General features: G+C 44.4%; 1 protein-coding gene across 2 annotated transcripts; it reads left to right on the top strand.

The window, feature by feature from the left end:
- The first annotated feature begins 1444 nt into the window (after nucleotides 1-1444).
- Nucleotides 1445-18274, top strand: REEP5 (receptor accessory protein 5). 2 transcript variants are annotated; one of them, XM_053408641.1, is made up of 5 exons: nucleotides 1445-1757; nucleotides 3418-3511; nucleotides 14921-15059; nucleotides 16257-16425; nucleotides 17907-18274. In XM_053408641.1, exons 1-5 carry the CDS (start codon nucleotides 1640-1642, stop codon nucleotides 17954-17956), a joined length of 570 nt encoding a protein of 189 aa, XP_053264616.1. In that variant the 5' UTR covers nucleotides 1445-1639; the 3' UTR covers nucleotides 17957-18274. The 2 variants fall into 2 exon arrangements, with proteins under 2 accessions (XP_053264616.1, XP_053264617.1); XM_053408642.1 differs by lacking the exon at nucleotides 1445-1757 and adding an exon at nucleotides 3070-3161.
- Nucleotides 18275-18457: the final 183 nt, after the last annotated feature.

Here is an 18457-nt window from a genome sequence, read left to right as displayed (position 1 = left end):
TGCAAAGGGGATTCAGATATTTAATTTGGCAGATTTTACTAGAGAATCTTCTGCTATTCTATTTTATGCAACAAACAATCTTAGTAGCTGTGACCGTGGTTTATAATGTATGTGTGGTGCCTGATGGTTTTTATGGTTATTGCAGTTTTTCCTCGTTATTTTTCCGAATGATGCCATGGCCTATGGCCAGCACAATAAAAGTCTATGATGACGACGACAAACTATTTACTGTAGCTTTTCTTCTGGCTAGGTAAGAGTGGATCTAGAAACAGTTTGTTTATCCCATAGAAATGACCGGCACCCTTCAATGAGAGCCAATATATTATATAAAATGCAGTACCTTACATAATACATTACTCTAAAAGTAAAGGTACTATGTGTTGGTCTGGAAGGGGGAGAAAGCACAATCAGTCAATACCTTTTACTTGGTCAAACCAAAACATTATAAAATAGCAGTCAAGCTTTCAGGTTGACCATAATTCTTAATTAGGATGGATATTAAAGCAAGAGGGGAGAGGAGACAGTGAATTAAAGGGGGGGGCAGGGAGACTGAAGTGACATGCGCACCATAGGAGCCAACTCCTAGGCCCTTCGCCTACCCCCAAATAAAATATTTGAGAAGGCCGCCCCCAGATTGATGGACAATGCCATTCAAATAGAGTGTGCCATGCATGTGATTGATTATGTAGGGCGGGACTTACTTGCTTCCCATAGGTGTAGCCAGTATTTATTCTAGGTGAGGGAGAAGGCTTTATGTTGGGGCAAGGGCAGAACCGAGTTATCTGCATTGTGATTGGTCAATTAGTTAACTATTTTTATTTATTTACTTGATGGGGGGCAGCTATCTCTGCCCCCCCAATTTTGTATTCAAGTTGGCACTCCTGACGCACACCATACATTCAAACACATTTAAACCAGTTGGCTCCCCTGCCTCAATCCTAGGAGCTGTGGTTTGTTAAGAGCTCTGGGAACTGTAGCACTGTGAACTACAGTTCCCAAGATCTGGAGGGAGCCTTGTCCTTTACGTCTATGCTGAATGTGAACGCGTGGATGTGGCTGTGCGCTGTCTCTCTCTCTCTCTCTCTCTCATGCACGTAACTGCCAAGATCTGTTGGCAGAAAAGACAGAAAACACCGAGCTGCTATAAATAAGCAAGTCCCCTGCACCCTCGTTCTTACAAGGCCTCCATTTGCAAAGGCCGATGCGTGGGCTTTCAAACGACAGGGTGGGGTGTGTGGGTTTGTGGAAGGAAAAAGCCTTCGATGCCCAATCTTGCTATTCTCCTGCGCCTTTTCTGCGTGGGTCATTCTACCCGGGCTCCCCACCTCCCCAAAGCCCCGAGCCGCTTCCGCCGAGCCTGGGTGTGGCTCCTTTGCAGAGACTCGAGGCGAAGCGGCGGCGGAGGGCGGGTGTTTTTGGGGCGGGCTTCGGGGCCGGGCTTGTGCTGACGTTGCCCCCCGTGATGCCGCTGCTGCTGCTGCTCCTGACGTCTCTCCGCCTTCCCTTCCGCGAGCAAAGCAGGCCCGGGTCCGTCGCCTGCTGCTGAGAAGCGCTTTGCATTTGCATTGCGCCTGGAGGAGACTAGAGCCGCTTTCTTTCTCTCTCGGATCCTCTGTCCGAGGGAAGGGGGCCCGCCACCATGACCGCGTCCATGAGGCAGAGGTTCGACAAGTTCCTGCACGAGAAGAACTGCCTGACGGCCGTGCTGGAGAAAATCGAGAGCAGGACTGGCGTGAACAGGTCCTTCATCGCCATTGGTAAGGAGCGGCGTCTCTTCTTCGTGATGCCGTCTCTCTTTTTTCCTCCCTCTGTTCCAAAACCTCCCCTGCGACCCGCGCTGTTCTCCCCCCTCCTGCACCCACAACCAAACATCACGTCGACAAGGGCCATTGTGATCTTGCGATGTTCTTCAAAACGATGAAACTGGAGGTTGTTTCTGAAAGGGAAGAGAGGAAAGAAGCCCTTTTGTTTTGTTACGGCCCCGCATTTATTTATTTTTAATCCTCTCGTTTGTTCTGAAGCGTTTGCATCTGGCATCTCAACGCCGATTCAAAGGCCAAAATGCAAAGCAGCCCGTAAATGTTCTTAGCACTGAAACAGACGCTTTGCATAATAAGGGAGTATCCAGTCCCCCCCCCCCCTACGCATTCTCCACCCTGGCTTGCTTTGCAATAATGGGAGTGAAAGCGCCGTTTCGCGCGCGCCCCCCCCGGCTAGGATGCCAGGGGTCCTGGGTAGTGGGGCGAAGAGATATTCTGGGCCTCTAATTCCAATTAGAGATCACACTAGACAAGAATTTCAAAAAGCATGGGGGAAATGCAGAGAATACTTCACAAAACAGTGCCCTAAAATTCATACCTGGACTTGTTTCGATTAATGTCTGCAGGAGATTTTGTGGCTATTTAAGTTATAATTAGAAAAATCTTAGTAATTATTCATCAAGGAAACAGCTTATAAGAAGTAAATAAGGATGCCAGAAACAGGAAAAAGGAAGTCTTTTATTTGGTTGTTTGTATTGTTGTATACTACGCTTGTTGTTTGTTATGGTTGTGTCTGATGGGGGTGGATTTCTGTGTTGGAGGGGTGGGGGGTTTGTGTTATGTTGTAAATAAAATTTCCAATAAAATTTTATTTAATAAAAGAAGAAGCGGAGGAGATTCTGGGCCTCGGCACCTGCCTCTCTCCCTCTCCCTCTTGGGCGACATTTATGGCAGGAGAAGGCGCATATTAGGCACAGTGTCCAAGGAGGGGGGGGGGAGCAGGAGGTGGTGCGGGAGTCTCAGCCCTTGGGATTGAATGTCCAGCAGCCGCAGCTGTAAAACGGGCTGGTGTCAGGTTACAACAGCCCAGCTCTTTCCCCCGCCTCCTGCTTCATCTCTCTTGCTCTTATGCCATGTTGGTAAAAAAAAAAAACCCACCACCACCAGATTTTTGTATGTATTACTGTCCCCCGACAGAAGCAGGAGGGGGAACCCCAGCCCTACTTTCGATGCCTTTGGAGGGAAATTACTGGTGACTTCTGAGAAATTCGGGGGAGGAGGAGGAGGGGAAGAAAGAGAAAGAAACTCCCACAAGATGGTAATTGACTAGCTGACGTGTCTGGGCTGAACTAAGTATCGCTTTGTCTCTCGGATCTGCCATGTACCCTTTCAGTATCACAGGTTAGCTTCTCCCGCCACCCCCATGAGGTTTAAACTTCACGGTAAACAGCGGGCAGGATGTGGTGCCCCAGTTCTCCAGGCTTATGTTGGGGGCTGTGGTGGTTGTGGGTTGAGCCCTGTGGAAGGAATTCATTCGTTTCCTTCCCACCTCAGCCCTTAAGGAAACTTCCATCTTTATATAACTCAGCCTTTGCTTTATTGTGTGCTCAGGGAGGGCTCCTCTCCACCCCGACTGACTTTCTGCTTTCTTTCTCAGCCATTGGTGCCGCGCTAGCCATCTATCTGGTGTTCGGTTATGGAGCGTCTCTCCTTTGCAACTTGATTGGGTTCGCTTATCCTGCATACGTCTCGTAAGTTGTTCGGAGAGAGAAGCCTCTTCCTCTTTCTGTGTACTGGAACTGCATATTGAAACTAGTAACTTTGGAGGGGGTGGGCCATGTGCTACAGATTTCCTTTCCTCCTCCCTCCCTCTTTTTTTTTGCCAGGTTGCAAGTGGCTGCCAAACCTTCAAGGAATTGTTCTGAATTTTTTCTTAAGGCAATTTCAGAACTTGCCGGGCCCCTCCCTGGATAGGGCTACAGCATCCTTAGAGCTTAGTACAGTGATACTTCGGGTTAAGTACTTAATTCGTTCCAGAGGTCCGTTCTTAACCTGAAGCACCACTTTAGCTAATGCGGTCTTCCGCTGCTGCCGTGCTGCTGGAGCATGATTTCTGTTCTCATCCTGAAGCAAAGTTCTTAACCCAAGGTACTATTTCTGGGTTAGTGGAGTCTGTAACCTGAAGCGTATGTAACCTGAAGCGTATTTAACCCGAGGTACCACTGTAGTGAGAAGCTTTTGCCTCACTCAGTAGGCTGACCCCCAACTCCCAATCTTGCCATTGCCCCGTGCTGTAGAATCAGAACTCATTGGAATCGGAGGAGTCAGCAGATGAACTGTGACGTTGTGGGTGATGGGTTTGCACGATTCAGGCATCTTAATGCCACAAAAGCTTTTGGAAATAATAGAACTCTGTCTGGAAGGAAAGGTTACCTTGACGATTTCTGTTGCAATGAAAATTTTGGCTCTGTGCCCTGAAATGTTGATGATGTCACTTTGAAACCGTGGGGGGGGGGGTATTTGAGCAAATGTGTGGGCCTTCTATTTTTTTAAAACGAGAGACGTTTCGATCCAGCAAAAGTTAAGTAATTATTTCAGGTTTTTTGGGACTGTCTTCCCTTTCTTTATAAGATGTAGCCTTAATACAAATAAGAACAGGGCATTTTGCTGGCTGCTGCAACATTGGGCTCATCTAATGGGAACTTGACTGAAGGCTGAATGTTAACAGCTGGTATGGATTAGGATGAGAGCCGCGCCTTAAACGTGATGGAAAAGACTGCAGTTTTGCAATCTTCTTGTGAAATGAGCACTGCGTTGGGAAAGCATGGTGAGAATTTCACATGTGAGTGCTCTGTATGTTCTGGAAAAGCTAAAGGTGCTTTTTCACATGTGTGTCTTTTTATCCCTCGACATCAAGTGAGAACTTGTATGTGTGAAATTGCCAGCACAGATCAAAGAGAGCTTTCCTCATTAGCCTTGCATCACTTCTCAGACAAGTGAACTTGGGTAAGACAACATGGGTCCATGTGTTCTCTCTTCACAACCCCCTAGCCCCAGGGATAGTAGCACCGTTGCTATAGATTTAAGATTAAGGAATCACATAATGGGAAAAGGTGAAGTCTTCCACCCGCACTGTGGTCAATTCAGATCCTCCAGCCCAGCCACTTTTAACAACAACAAAGAAGGCAGCATAGAATAAGAGAATTTTAGAGCGGGAAAGGATCCCAAGGGTCATCTAGTCCAACCCCCTGCAGGGCAGGAATCTTTTGCACTCAAACGCATGACCTTAAGATTAAGAGTCTCATGCTCTACTGACTGAGCTATCCTGAACACCAGAAGATTCAGTTGTAGATCTCCTACATCAAATCTAGTTTGACCATATATAGGATATTGATGGGATGTCTCCTATAAATCTGTCTGCTTATGTTCATAAACAGCATCTCGGCCAGCTCCTCTTATTTGTAACTTTTTTGCCCGTGGAAGTACTCAGTATCTTTATAGAGTGTGAGTATGACATGGGGGGGGTGTGAGTGTGTGTAGATATAAATATAGATATAGATTAGATATAGATATCTATCTATATCTACACACACACACACACACACACTCCACTTTTTTAGATACAGTGGTACCTCTGCTTACGTACTTAATTCGTTCCGGAGGTCCATTCTTAATCTGAAACTGTTCTTAGCCTGAAGCACCACTTTAGCTAATGGGGCCTCCCGCCGCCGCCGCACGATTTCTGTTCTCATCCTGAAGCAAAGTTCTTAACCTGAGGTACTATTTCTGGGTTAGCGGAGTCTGTAACCTAAAGTGTATGTAACCTGAGGTACCACTGTATCTATATCTATACATACACGCGCAGACACACACACACACACCCTCACTTTTTAGCCTAGAGGCCCCTAAGCAGCAAACAGCATTGATGCACATTAATGCAGAACTATGCAACAAACACAATACATACAATAAATAAATCAAAACTATATAAATTTGCATCAGTATTTCACATGTGCTTGTTTGTTACTTAGTGACTTGCATGTATAAATGGGTCACTTGCAGATCTAGTATCCAAAAACAGAGCATTCATATTGCCTGAAATGCTGCTCAGTGCAGTCACCTCGCAGGTTCCAGTGCCAGTAATACAGTGATAGCCATACCTGTATATTCTTCTTTCCTCTTCCCAGTGCTCAGTGCAGTATTCTCCGCATGCTATTTGATAACGGTATCAATGCTGTTCCCATTATGTGGCTTCATGATGAGTAAGGTTAATAAAAGTAGCAAAAAGCTTGCATGTGTACATGCAAATCCTCTAATGTGTATGTTCACATTGGATTCACTTGGACATTCAAGTAGGATAGGAAACATACAGTAGTTAGAAATGAAAGTAAAACAGAAGTCCCCCAGAGTTGACTGGTAAATAATGAAAATCCCCATGTGAGTTGAGAGAGAGAGGAAAGAGCTTCTGGTGGGCTTTGTACCAAGGTGGTGTTTGTTTGAACCGTAATCTCCATGTGGAATGATAATACGCAACCATGGAGATTTTTGTAGTGGTGATAACTTGAAAATGTGCCTTCATCGTCACACAAATCTTGGTGGGCACATGTGCTCTCCAGCCCCCAGTTCACTCAAACATATGAGCACAGACCAACTCCAGGCTCAAATGTGATTCTGTAGACTCCAAAGGCAGTAGTGTCATTGAGATACAGTGGTACCTTGGCAGTCGAACAGCTTGGCTCCTGAACAAATTGGCTCCCAAACGCCGCAAACCCGGAAGTGAGTGTTCCGGTTTGTGAACGTTTTTCAGAAGCCGAATGTCAGATGTGGCTTCCAATTGAGTTCAGGAAGCTCTTGTAGCCGATTGGAAGCCCCACTTTGGTTTTCGAACCTTTTTGGGAGTTGAACGGATTCCCAGAATGGATTAAATTCGAGAACCAAGGTACCTGTCATGCCTGAACTGGCTTACAGTTCGGCATCCTGCAGGGTGAGAAGTCTGCAGGCCAAAGTCTTAACTTGAGGCAGAGGCAGTTTCCCTTATACATTCTTAAATCTGGCAGAAGTTCGAAAATTGCAGATTCCTAGCATAGGCTTATAAGCTAGTTGTATGAAACCTTGTGTGTAGAAAGGGTCAGTAAAGTCCAGTGGGTGCTTCCATGTCAAACACATTTTTAAAATCCGTTTGCTTTTCGCATAGTAGTTATTTGCTATAGGGATAGCCTTAGTGGCCCCTGTCATTTCTAGAATGTTCCTTGTCCCTTCCCACAAATACAAATCATCCAATGATGCACGCTTCCTGTTTTTGGAGGGCTTCTTGTAGCAATCTGGTGAATTGACACGTTTACATTGGACAAGCGTGGGCAAAAATCTAGTGATAGATTTTTTCACATAGAAGCAGCCCCAGCCAACACAACCAGTAATCAGGGATGATGGGAGTTGTAGTCTCGCAACTCCCAGAGGCCCACAGGTTTCCCATTTCTGCTGTACAGTTAACTGGGAACAAGTCCCATTGAATTCAGTGGAGTTTGCTTCCAAGTAGCCTAGTTGCACAGTTAGGCTAATTGCACAATTGTCACTGTGATGTGTTGCCTGTGGGTCTGATAATAGCACACAACACTTTCAGAGCACAGTGCTTGCCCTGGGAGTAGAAAAAATCAACAGGCTAATATGTTTAGCGAAGATGCAGTGAGATCTCCATTGTACATGAGAAACTAAAGCGGCAGTGGGTTAAGCAATAGGATTTTTAAAATTCCGACACCACAAAACTGCAGGACGCTCAGCTTTGAAAAGGCTAACACAATGCCTTCCTAAATATCTGTGCTTGTGTTTTCCAAGGTGTTTTAAGTTTTGCTAAGTCTCAACTTGCCATCTGGATGATCCTAGTTATTTCTGTGATTGACTCGTCCATGCTTTGCCGGACCAAACAGTTTTTATGTTGTCACTTTGACAATGTGAAGATAACTGCAAATAGCTCGCCGGAGCCTTGCAACATGGTTTACTTCATCTTGGGAGTTGCATAGCAGAAGTATGTGGAAAGTGTTCTCTTATGGTGAGACTGTGCTAATCTGGTTACCTTCCAGCACATCTCCCTGGGGTTTCAGACACTTTATGTAACAGACAGGACTAAAATTCTCTCTTTTGAAACTAGGCAGCTGGCCATATGTGGCCATATGTTGTCCGCTGCTGCTGTAGACTGCAGTGAGCTAAATGGATCGATGGGCAGTGTTCTAAGCAATCTAAGCAGAACACTGTCTAAGCAGTGTTCGAAACTCCCATTGTTCTAGGCGCATTATGCGACAGGGAATTTCATTAGGGTGAGCAGTTTCTGAGCTCTGGGCGCAGTACTGTGTCTAAGATTTCAGATTAAAACTGCAGAGCGGAAGGAAATGAGGGCCTTTTTCTGCCTCCCCACTACCAGCTACTCCCTGAAGACTGGAGGAGAGACCCTCTTAAGAATATTAGGGGGGTGGGCAGGGGAAGAACTAGACCATGTGAAAAATAAACATAATATTTTAGCTGCAATTTATTCATTTTCAGATTTGTATTCTTGTTATTAAAAAGACATTCCATTGTTGCACCTAGGTTGAAGGTGCCATTTAGCTCCCAGCTTTCATATCTCAGTTTCTAACACTGTGCCTAAAGCAGATGCCTATGCTGATGCCAGAGAATTACAGATCATGCAGGTCACATCCACATCTTATATTTAAAACATATGGCTCCCCCCCCCCCAAGATGCTGGGAACTGTAGTTTAAAGGTCTCTTAGATGCAAACTTAGTTCCCAGGATTCTTTGGGAGAAGTCATGTGTTTTACATGTATGGTGCGGGGGGGGGGGGCACAGTCTTAATAGAGGTCGGTTCATACCTTAATACCTTCCTCTTCTGCCTTCTATCTTATTTTCCTAGGTACTGTACTGCATTCTGCTCTTGTGGTCATGTGCTAAAGTTGTTAGCCAACAGCACAGACATCTCCCATGCTGCATATTTTTATTCATTGTTGGACTTTTCAGGTTCCTTCTCACCTCATTGTGAATAATTGAATTATATTGGTGACCAGCGTCTCCGTACAAGGCAAGGGCAAAAGGCGAATTAAGTTGGGGAACCCTGTCCCACTGGTTTAATTTTGTATTTCTATAACACATGTATTGCCATAAGACTGAACTTTGTGGACTTCCAGACACTCTGGTAAATCACTTTCCATTAATTGCATCAGCCTTCCTTTTCTTTTCTTAGTATTGCTGGGCCCTGCCTAAATAACTGGGCAAGACTGAAAGTAGTTGAAAGTTCATTTAGCATCTCAAAGGTATTTGAATGTTTATGACCTACATGGAACACCAGAGGGAAAGTATGCGTAGATTAAATGTAAGTAACAGTAAGCAAAGAAAAGAAAAGAAAGTGGGTCAGAGCACTAGAGGAAAAAGGGATTCCTACTTGGTTTTGCAAAAGGGCTGCAAATGAATGTAATTGTGTAAATTCTGGAGCATTTCTGTGGCAAACTCTCTTTAGAAACAGCACATGTAGATCCACAATCATCCTGTAGGATGGGAGAGGACAGAAGCAGTCTATCACGTCTGTTACCCTGCTTTTTCTCCCAAGGATAAGGTTACCAGATTTTTTTTTCAATGAATTTGGGGACACTTTTCAACTTGCTACTAAATAGATGGATTTTGTCAGAGGACTGATTTGTAAATCTGGGGACTGTCCCTGGGAAACGGGGATGTCTGGTAACCTTACCCAAGGAGCTCTTCATAACCAGCTTAATAAGAAAAGGTCCGCAATACCACCCAGAATGCTTGCCGTGACAAGAGGAGCCTTTCCCTTTTCAAGGGTGAGGAAAGGAGTCCTGGTCTTTTATCTCCTGCTTGGAAGTGGAATTTTAGAGGCTGTATCACAACTGGAGGGAAGATCCTTCTCAGTTTGCATTTCTTAGTGCAGAAAACATTGTAAAGATCTTTCCTATTCTTTTCTATTCTGATTAATACAAAAAGCTACTAGAAGCTTCTCTGTGTGAGAGAAGCAGAGGCAGAAGAGTTAATGATTGTTTGGGTTATATCTTATGGGAAGCTGCTTTGAACTGGTTCTCATATCTCTATTCTGCAGAGTCATGCTGACTATAAATATAGGCCAAAAGGACCCTGGGTCTTTACTTCTCTCTCTCTCTCTCTCTCTCTCTCTCTTTCTTTCTTTCTTTCTTTCTCTCTCTCTCTCTCTCTCTCTCTCTCTCTCTCTCTCTCTCTCTCTCTCTCTTCCTTCTGGTGTGGTGTTTCTTAGTGTTAAGGTTTAGTCTTATTCTGAGTTAAGTTTATAAATGCTGCAACTGGATTATGTATGGACTGAGCCAATCCTGATTGTATTGGATTTGATAACCATTTCGCTACATTTGCCTTCAGCACAAGTAAAGCTCTGCTGAATGAAGTTCCATTGCCTCTGGTCTATTTTTGGGAACTCTGCTGAACTCTGCAACGTGTTTAAGGTTTTCCTCCACACGTATGACAACATATGACAATCCCACCCCTTGCTTCAGCAGAGACAAAAGGCCGTAGCTTGCTCTTTGGGGTTGGATGACAGAGGTGCTTGGGGCACCTTGGCCACCCAGCACCAAAACAAATGCCAGCCTTTCCTTTTAGCTCGCGAGAAAAGCCTTGTCTACTCCAAGTGCCTTGCCCACCCAGGCAGTGGACCCACTCAGTGCCTCGTCTGCCCACTGCAAACATAAGCCCCTGCTGCAAACACGGGAGCCAGGAAAATGTGTGGGAATCAACTGAAGCTCGGTGTAACTGCAAGGACTGTCCTTTTCCAGATCCTTGCTAGAAGCTGGGAGAAGGGAGCAGGGCTCATGCAGAGGTGTTGCATAAGGTTAGGAACAAGGGGCCACTTGTGGCTTTTCTACTAAATTGTCGCCAATCTGAGGCTAGCCAAAATGTGTGGACCATTGTGTATCAGGTAGATTAGGCTGAGAGTGTGTGATTATCCCTGGGTCACCTTTACCACACTATTCAAGTCACTCTTGTGACTTTGCCTCCTTGTCCACTGTGCTGTTGGGGGGGGGGAATAAATGCCCCATAGGAAGGACTTGTAAGGAAAGCCAGCTACCCTCTGTCTCTTTCTTGCAACAGAAATTTATTCCGCGCTTTTCAGTGCTGTTGATCTGCAGTATTCTCAAGTCAGCCAGAAACCGTTCCACTAAGTTCACTGTGTCTCTAGCAAAACAGCAGCTGCCCATAAAAGTCCATGGGCTGATAGTGTCCCATGCTTATGTGGCTTCTTGTGTTAGGCTGCATCAAAGCTTCCTTGAACCTGGTTATTAATTTCCCTGTCCAGTAAAAGCAAGAATGCCTTTGCCTAATTCCATACCTCAGGCATTGTCTTCATCTGCACATCATGGTAAACCGGGCTGGGGAATCTCCAGTCCATGGGCCTAATCCAGTCCACCAGCTCTCCTCATTTTACCCACCAGGATATTTTTAAGCAAGCAGCCACCTGTCCTACAATTAATGTCGCCAGGTGAAGGGAGGCAAAGGCTGGGAGAGCTTGGTTGAAAGGGGCTCTGCCAGGCACCTTGGAAGCACTGTGCAAAGGGCTTTCTCAGTCCTGCATTCAGTGCCTCCTTTGGAAAGAAAAAATTCCTTCTTTGTTCGACATGGCATTCGCTTCTTTCCAAACCCACTGAATTGGCAACTTGACTGAGTTCCCCATGGGAAACTTGGTCGTATAGCTGATCCTTGCAGAAAGCAGCTCTGTGGTTGGTGCTCAGCTGAACATAGGGCTTCCCAGGCACCCAACAATCAATCAGCTACTGCCTGTCAGCTGATGGGCGGTAACTGGAAGCCCACTGGATCAGTTGCACAAGGAGACTGTTGCAAAGACAATCCCTGAAGCAGGCTTGGAGTTACTGCCTGTCAGCTGATGGGCAGTAAATCCAGGCTTCACCGGTGCTTCAAAGCACTATGCAGGGTTATTTGCAAACACTGAATGGTGCTTTGACGTCCCTGTGCTGTAGATGATTATCTTCTGGAAATAAATTTGACAGGTGGCTGGCCTCATGTTCTGTAACCAATGTTTGTTCTTGGCTTACTTGTAATTTGTTTGAGAGAAACGAACCATGATCCCAGACAGAGATTCTCACCAGGGATCTCCTCACCCAGCAGGGATCTCCTTACCCACAATAATACAATGTCTCACCCACAATAATAATTCCTGGTTTGGACATAATTGCTAAGCCAGAGACAGTGGCATGTTTTTCTCTGTGCGGTAGCAGGACGGGGCAGATCAGCCCAGATCAATGTGTTCACAGTAACCATTAACTACGGTTTACCCCAATGTCCAAACTGGGTAAGGATCGAAAGGGGAGCTCTGTTTGTTTGTGCCTGTTCAGTGTGCTGAATTCTACGCATGGTACTGGAAAATTTGACAGCAGTCTTCAAACTTGCCTTACCTAAAGTGAGAAAAAATGGCCTCCATGCTGGATCACCAATCTTATAATAAAACACATGGCTGTGATTTTTTCCAGATGAAAGCCTGCATCATGCTCTGCTTCCTCATATACGTTGCTACAGTCCAGCCTTCCCCAGGCAGGTGCTCTCTAGATATTCTGGACTGCTGCTCCCATCAGCCCCAGCCAGTATGGCCAGAGGTTGGGGATGGTCAGAAGTGAAGTCCAAAACATCTGGAAGGAATTAGGTTCAGAATGGATGCTATAGTTTAAGTAACTACTAGACATTAAAAACAAGCCTGCAGTTATAAGGCATTGCATCATACTGTTTGGGCATAGCCCAGCTTTCAGTCTACTCTGCCTTCTTAGAGATCATAATATATACAATACATTTGCTTCGGGCACACTGGATAGTTGTTCTCGAGTGTCAAGTTGTTAGAACAGTGTGACAATTTCAACTCATCTTTTCAAGAAACCTGCCAATAAATCTAGGTCAGTGAGAGTCTTTTAATTTAAATTTCAAAATCTCCCCACCCCAAGGCCTCCTGAACACAATTCAGCAACCTCCAATTTATATTCTCATTTGCTCAACCAAATTAGGTTTTGCATATTGTGCTTGGTACATTCAGCCCCAGTGAAAAACCAGTGAAATTGGTTCGGGATAAGATGATCTCCATAGAGCTGGAGGTATAAATTGACAGCTTCAGCAAAGTCCTGATTCAGCAGATCTCTGCCTGGGAGATTTAGGCACTTAAAACGGAACAAAATGTTTCTTTGGCAAACGTATTAAAACTGATTCAGTGGCAACCACTTCTTGCCCCAGGTCAGCAGGCAAGTGGCTTCACTTCAAAGTATTTTTGACCCATCCCATTTTTACTGAGCTGGTGGGAAAATCCTCCCTCTGATCACTCTTTCAAGACATCACTAAAATATTTTTCCTTATCTACATTAGTCATATATTGGGAACAGAATAAAAGAGAGTGGTGGTCCTTGCCAAGAGAGTGGGGGGGAAAGGGTCATTGCACTGCCCTTTATCTTCTTACAGCAAGAAAGATTATTGCGAGATGTGTTTCTTATCCCAGAAGCACTGGAACTTAAACATTTCTTCCCAATTGCAGAGTAGAAATTTAGTGTCCAGATGGGTTATTCATTCTCTCTTACCCCCTCCTCCCCCCAGAACAAAACCTGTTCTTCTAGTTTCCAACTTCTGTTGTTTTTGAAGTGCTACATGTTTCTGTAGGTCAAACATATATATTACAAGTCGGTTTCAGAGTCTCTTCAAATCTTACCTACCCTTCTGGTCCATCAAGGGCAGGTGTTTACAAGTATTTGCTGTGTTCAAATATACCTTTCGGGCGGGGGGATGGGGGAGATGGCAAGAAATGGAAAAAGTTTATGATTGGATAGCAGTAACAAGTAAACACCTGTAGAAAGCTCTTGTGGCAGAAAGCTCTTGTGGTGTTTGAAGCAGAAAAGCTGTTCTGACAAGATGGCCAGAGGCAACTGACAGCTGCCTCACCAAACTCCCATGCCTACATTTATCTTATTACAACAGGAAACAGCCTAAGAAAAACTATATGGTACAGCTACACGTTTATAGTCTTTAAACCATTTTCTGGAGTGTCACATTGATTTAGATAAATCTCTGCACTGACACATCCCCAAAATCCTATTGGCTCACTCCAGTTAGGTGCAAGTCTTTTTCCTGTATCCTGGTAGGAATTTTGAATTATGAAACAGCTTGATTTCACTTTGCACTGGGTTTTCATATCTAATGGATATGTTAACACTAGCAAATGGCATAATTACAGGCTTTGTCTGGTCTTGAAAAAGAACAGTGTTTTCCAACAGAATAACTTAGCATAAGTGATCATTAAAATAATTATTCACATTTAAGAGGCAGCAGCAGCAGTTTTGGCTTTGACAGCGTATAATGTGAGCGGTTCTCAATAGCTCTTGATGTTTCATAATCCACCAAGGTGTTTAGTAGCCTTTCAATATAATGGGGAGGGAGTACATTCTCACTGGGCTTCCTGCATCTGAGCTTTTCCGAGAGCCTCCTGGGCTGTGGACCTCCTGAGGTTTGTGAAACATGTGGAATCTAGCCTTGCTCAAAGTGTGTTTTATCTTCATGGTATCACTGGAACTTAAGTGTACAACTTTGCTACCTGATCATGTGTATGGCTAAACTGGTGCACACAGTAGCTTATACCACCACAACCATATCATTCTCATGTGCCTCAAACAGGATGCCACCTCCTCAAACCACCTGCAAGACTATGCCAGCCTTGGAGCTGGCATAACGTATCCCCACTGCCATAGAGAAAAAGATGTTTCCTCCATGTCCTGCCAACAGGGTTTAAAAAGTGATTGTTCTCTGCTACATTATTTTACCGCCACCATTTACAATTGTTTTTAGGATCGTTTTTAGCAAACCAGATTTTGGTGGGAAATTGATGTAGAGTGCGTTTAGTTTTGCAGCCCATTCGTATCCCTAGTGCAGATGTTATAGAAGATTGTAGCTGTAACTGTAAAGATAATGCTAAAAAAGGAAACCTAGGACAGCTGCTTTGCCTGCGAGCACTCGGCTTGTGAACTGCCCTGAGATCTAGAGATGAATTGTGGTATACAAATTTAATCAACAGGGACAACAACTGGAGTAGATCTGTGACCATGTGTGTATGTGTTGTAGAGGGAATGAGTTGACTTGCCCTTTTAATGTTTTTCTTTCAGCATCAAGGCTATTGAAAGCCCTAACAAAGATGACGACACACAGTGGCTGACCTATTGGGTTGTGTATGGCGTCTTCAGCATAGCGGAATTTTTCTCTGACATCTTTCTCTCCTGGTTCCCTTTCTACTACATGATTAAGGTATGTTTGCTTGTACCCTCAACTGTTGTTGTTGTTTAGTCGTTTAGTCGTGTCCGACTCTTCGTGACCCCATGGACCAGAGCACGCCAGAGCTCTGTGTCCGACTCTTCGTGACCCCATGGACCAGAGCACCCTCAATTGTAGCCTGCAGAAAATTTAGGAGCAGTGTGTTGTCAGCCTACGGAATTCACTGCCACAAGAGGGTAGTGATAGCCACCAGTTTAGATAGGTTTAAAGAGGAGAATAAGGCTCTTAAAGGCAACAAACCATGATGGTTGTGTTCTGGCTCCATCATCGGCTGTGTGCTTCTGAATACGGGCTGGAGATCACAAGCAGGGCAAGTGCTGTTGCACCCAGCTTCCGATTGTGGGCTTCTCATTGGGATATCTGGCTGACTACTATGAGAACAAAAGTTTATAGACTAGATGGGCTGTTGGTCTGATCCAAGAAGACTCTTTTCGGTTCTTACGTTTGGCTTTTAAAATCTGTGATGCAGGCGCTTGTTTTATACCACCTGCCGTGCAGACATACCAATTTATTCCCTAGGTTTTAAGAAGCGACCTACTGGATCAGAGCAAAAGCCTGTCTAGAGCAGCATTCTGTTCCCCACAGTGGCCACAGAGCTGCATCTAGGAAGCATCTTACAAGCAGGGTGTGAAGGCAGGAGTCTTCTCCTACTACTGCTTCCCATTAACTAATATTCATAATATTAGTCACTGGTCTTGGAGGTTTCATATAGGATTGAACAGGCATTCTTTCTGCTTATTGGCTTCAGCATAGGACTGTGACCTGTTCAAATAACTCTTAGGTGCATGTTGCACTAAGTGTCATTTGCATGGGTTTTCAAATGTGAACCACACATGTAGTATCTATACAGCACTTTAGAGTTTTCAAAGTGCTTCAGATACATTACCTTACTGCAATCCTTACAACAGCCCTGTATTTTGGGGGGGAGGGGGGGCGAAGCAGAGGCACCAGAGGTGAACTATAGGGACATGCTTATGGTCATCTATTGCCATGGCAGAAGTGAAATTCAAACACGGGGACTCTGGATTTATAGCTCTGTGTCTTGGATCATATGCTATGCCATCTTGTCCTGACATGAGGATTACAGATCTTTTTATGCCACTAATGATAGGCAGTGTGATAAAATCTGGTTTCCTGCTTCTTTCCAACCCCCCCCCCTTTTTTTTGCAGTGTGGATTTCTGGTATGGTGCATGGCTCCAAGTCCCTCAAATGGGGCAGAGCTGCTTTACCACCGAATTATCCGCCCCTTCTTCCTGAAGCATGAGGCTCAGCTGGATAACGTAGTAAAGGATCTGAAAGACAAAGCTGCAGAGACAGCAGACACCATTACTAAAGAAGGTGAGGTCTATAGGGCCAGTTTATTCCAATAATTTTTCTGCCCTGGCTAGACTACTTTGTGGATAACTGTGAATATGTAGCTGGTTTTGAACAAAGGTGGAGGGGGAGAGAGAAAAGTGATGCTATGTGATGTACTAAGAGTTTGGATTTGATACCCCGCTTTATCACCACCCTAAGGAGTCTCAAAGCAGCTAACAACCTCCTTTGCCTTCCTCCCCCACAACAAACACTTTGTGAGGTGAGTGAGGCTGAGAGACTTCAGAGAAGTGTGACTAGCCCAAGGTCACCCAGCAGCTGCATGTGGAGGAGCAGGGACGCGAACCTGGTTCACCAGATTACGAGTCCACCGCTCTTAACCACTACACCACACTGGCTCTCTACTATGGCATGTGGGTCTGTTTTATTTGAGTTAAATCATACGATTTACTGCCATATTACGTTAAGGAAGAGACACAATAAAACCCAAGTAGCTCTTGATGGGGTGTGTCTGTGTTCTTTTGACCATAGTGAGTAGCATTGGCTTTGACCTGAGCAGTAGTGGCACATTTCATGGACACCTGGGATTGCATCAAATAAGCACCGAATCAGGTACTTGATGCTGAAAATCCCTACTCATTTTTCAAAGACAAAGTCTCTAACCCAGGGGAGTGAAGCCCTCCAAATGTTGTGGACTCTCATCAGCCACAACCAGCATGGCCAATAGTCAGGAATGATGGAAACTCTCGTCCCGACATCATCTGGGGGACCCCATGAGTGTTTTGAGTTGCACAGAAAATACCTTATGAAATCTCAAATATGGGAAGGGAGAGAATGTTGGGGTTCAGCAAAAGTCCCACAGAATAGGTTTGGTTTCCTCAGCTACCTTGTTGTTCAGCGTGAGTAAGAGCAGCAGGATAAACAATTCTATGCAATTATATTTCATCTGCTTAATTTAGACAGGTTGCAGAGTTTTTAGCACTGGGCCATTTAAAAAAAAGCACACCCATAACTCAGAATATTGATGTGGAGGGCATTTCCAGAGCTGCGATAATTCCAGCTGCTGAACAATAGTAATTCAGCAATGCCATTATAATTAAAGCTCCTTTATCTTTGCCAAACAAGATATGGTGGGCATGTACCAAAGAGGGTGGCACCTCTTTTGAAATGTCCTCCTTAGAGAGGCTTGAGCAACACCTGCATTGTGATCTCTTCAGCACCAGGTAAACACCTCTTTGTTTCCCCAGGCTTCCTGATTTTAAGGGTTGAGGGGTTTTTTTTTTAGTGATCTACCGATTTTTTGGAGTCTTACTAATCTTTCAAGATTAGCAAACATTTTGGTGCTGCCGTGAGATTTTATCTCTACATAGATTTTATCTCTGCTATTTTTATGATACATTGTTATGGCTCTCTTTGTGCTAAATGGTTTTACTTTTGTTTTATTGTAAGCTGGCCAGAGGAATACTGTTGTGTGATATATAAATGCCACTTTCTTCTTCTTTCAGCTAAAAAAGCAACAATAAATTTACTGGGTGACGAGAAGAAGAGCACTTAAAACGGTTAACTGGAAGATAAGTTTCCTCATCACTTCCCTTATGCAGCTTGATGTTACTGGGGACTGTGATATAGTAATTTGAATCTTGTTGCCTTGTAAACATTTTTTTATTTTATTAAAGGAATGTGTTGTAAGATTGCTTGCTTTTGCAGTTCTCTGTATTGAAAGTAAGCATTTTTATTTAAAACCAGTGCAGTGGGTAGCATCTAAAGCTTACAGATTAGTTCATCTCCTGAGCAGAGAAGGGACTTTCAATACTGTCTTGTCTTGCAGTTAACGTAAACTTTAAATAAAGTATGCCCCAGGTTCTGACCATTACACTTTGTTTCTTTGTGCATGCAATGCCCATGTGTAAAAGCTCTGTTGCATATCTGACAGGTTCCCACTGTAATGTAGTTTGATATCAAAGCGTAATGACAAATGCTTTTCATGCCAGTGTGTTTCTGCATATAGAAGGTAAAAAAATCAAAAAGCCTTATGTTAATGTGTGTTCTTACACTC

Source organism: Podarcis raffonei, chromosome 11 (assembly GCF_027172205.1).
Source record: "Podarcis raffonei isolate rPodRaf1 chromosome 11, rPodRaf1.pri, whole genome shotgun sequence".
Taxonomy (NCBI): domain Eukaryota; kingdom Metazoa; phylum Chordata; class Lepidosauria; order Squamata; family Lacertidae; genus Podarcis; species Podarcis raffonei.
This window is presented reverse-complemented; position numbering and strand designations above follow the sequence as displayed.

Coding starts and splice junctions, on each gene's coding strand:
- REEP5 (XM_053408641.1), top strand. CDS start 1,640: ATGACCGCGTCCATGAGGCAGAGGTTCGACAAGTTCCTGCACGAGAAG. Junction 3,512..14,920: donor GCTTATCCTGCATACGTCTC/GTAAGTTGTTCG, acceptor TTTTTCTTTCAG/CATCAAGGCTATTGAAAGCC. Junction 16,426..17,906: donor AGACACCATTACTAAAGAAG/GTGAGGTCTATA, acceptor TTCTTCTTTCAG/CTAAAAAAGCAACAATAAAT.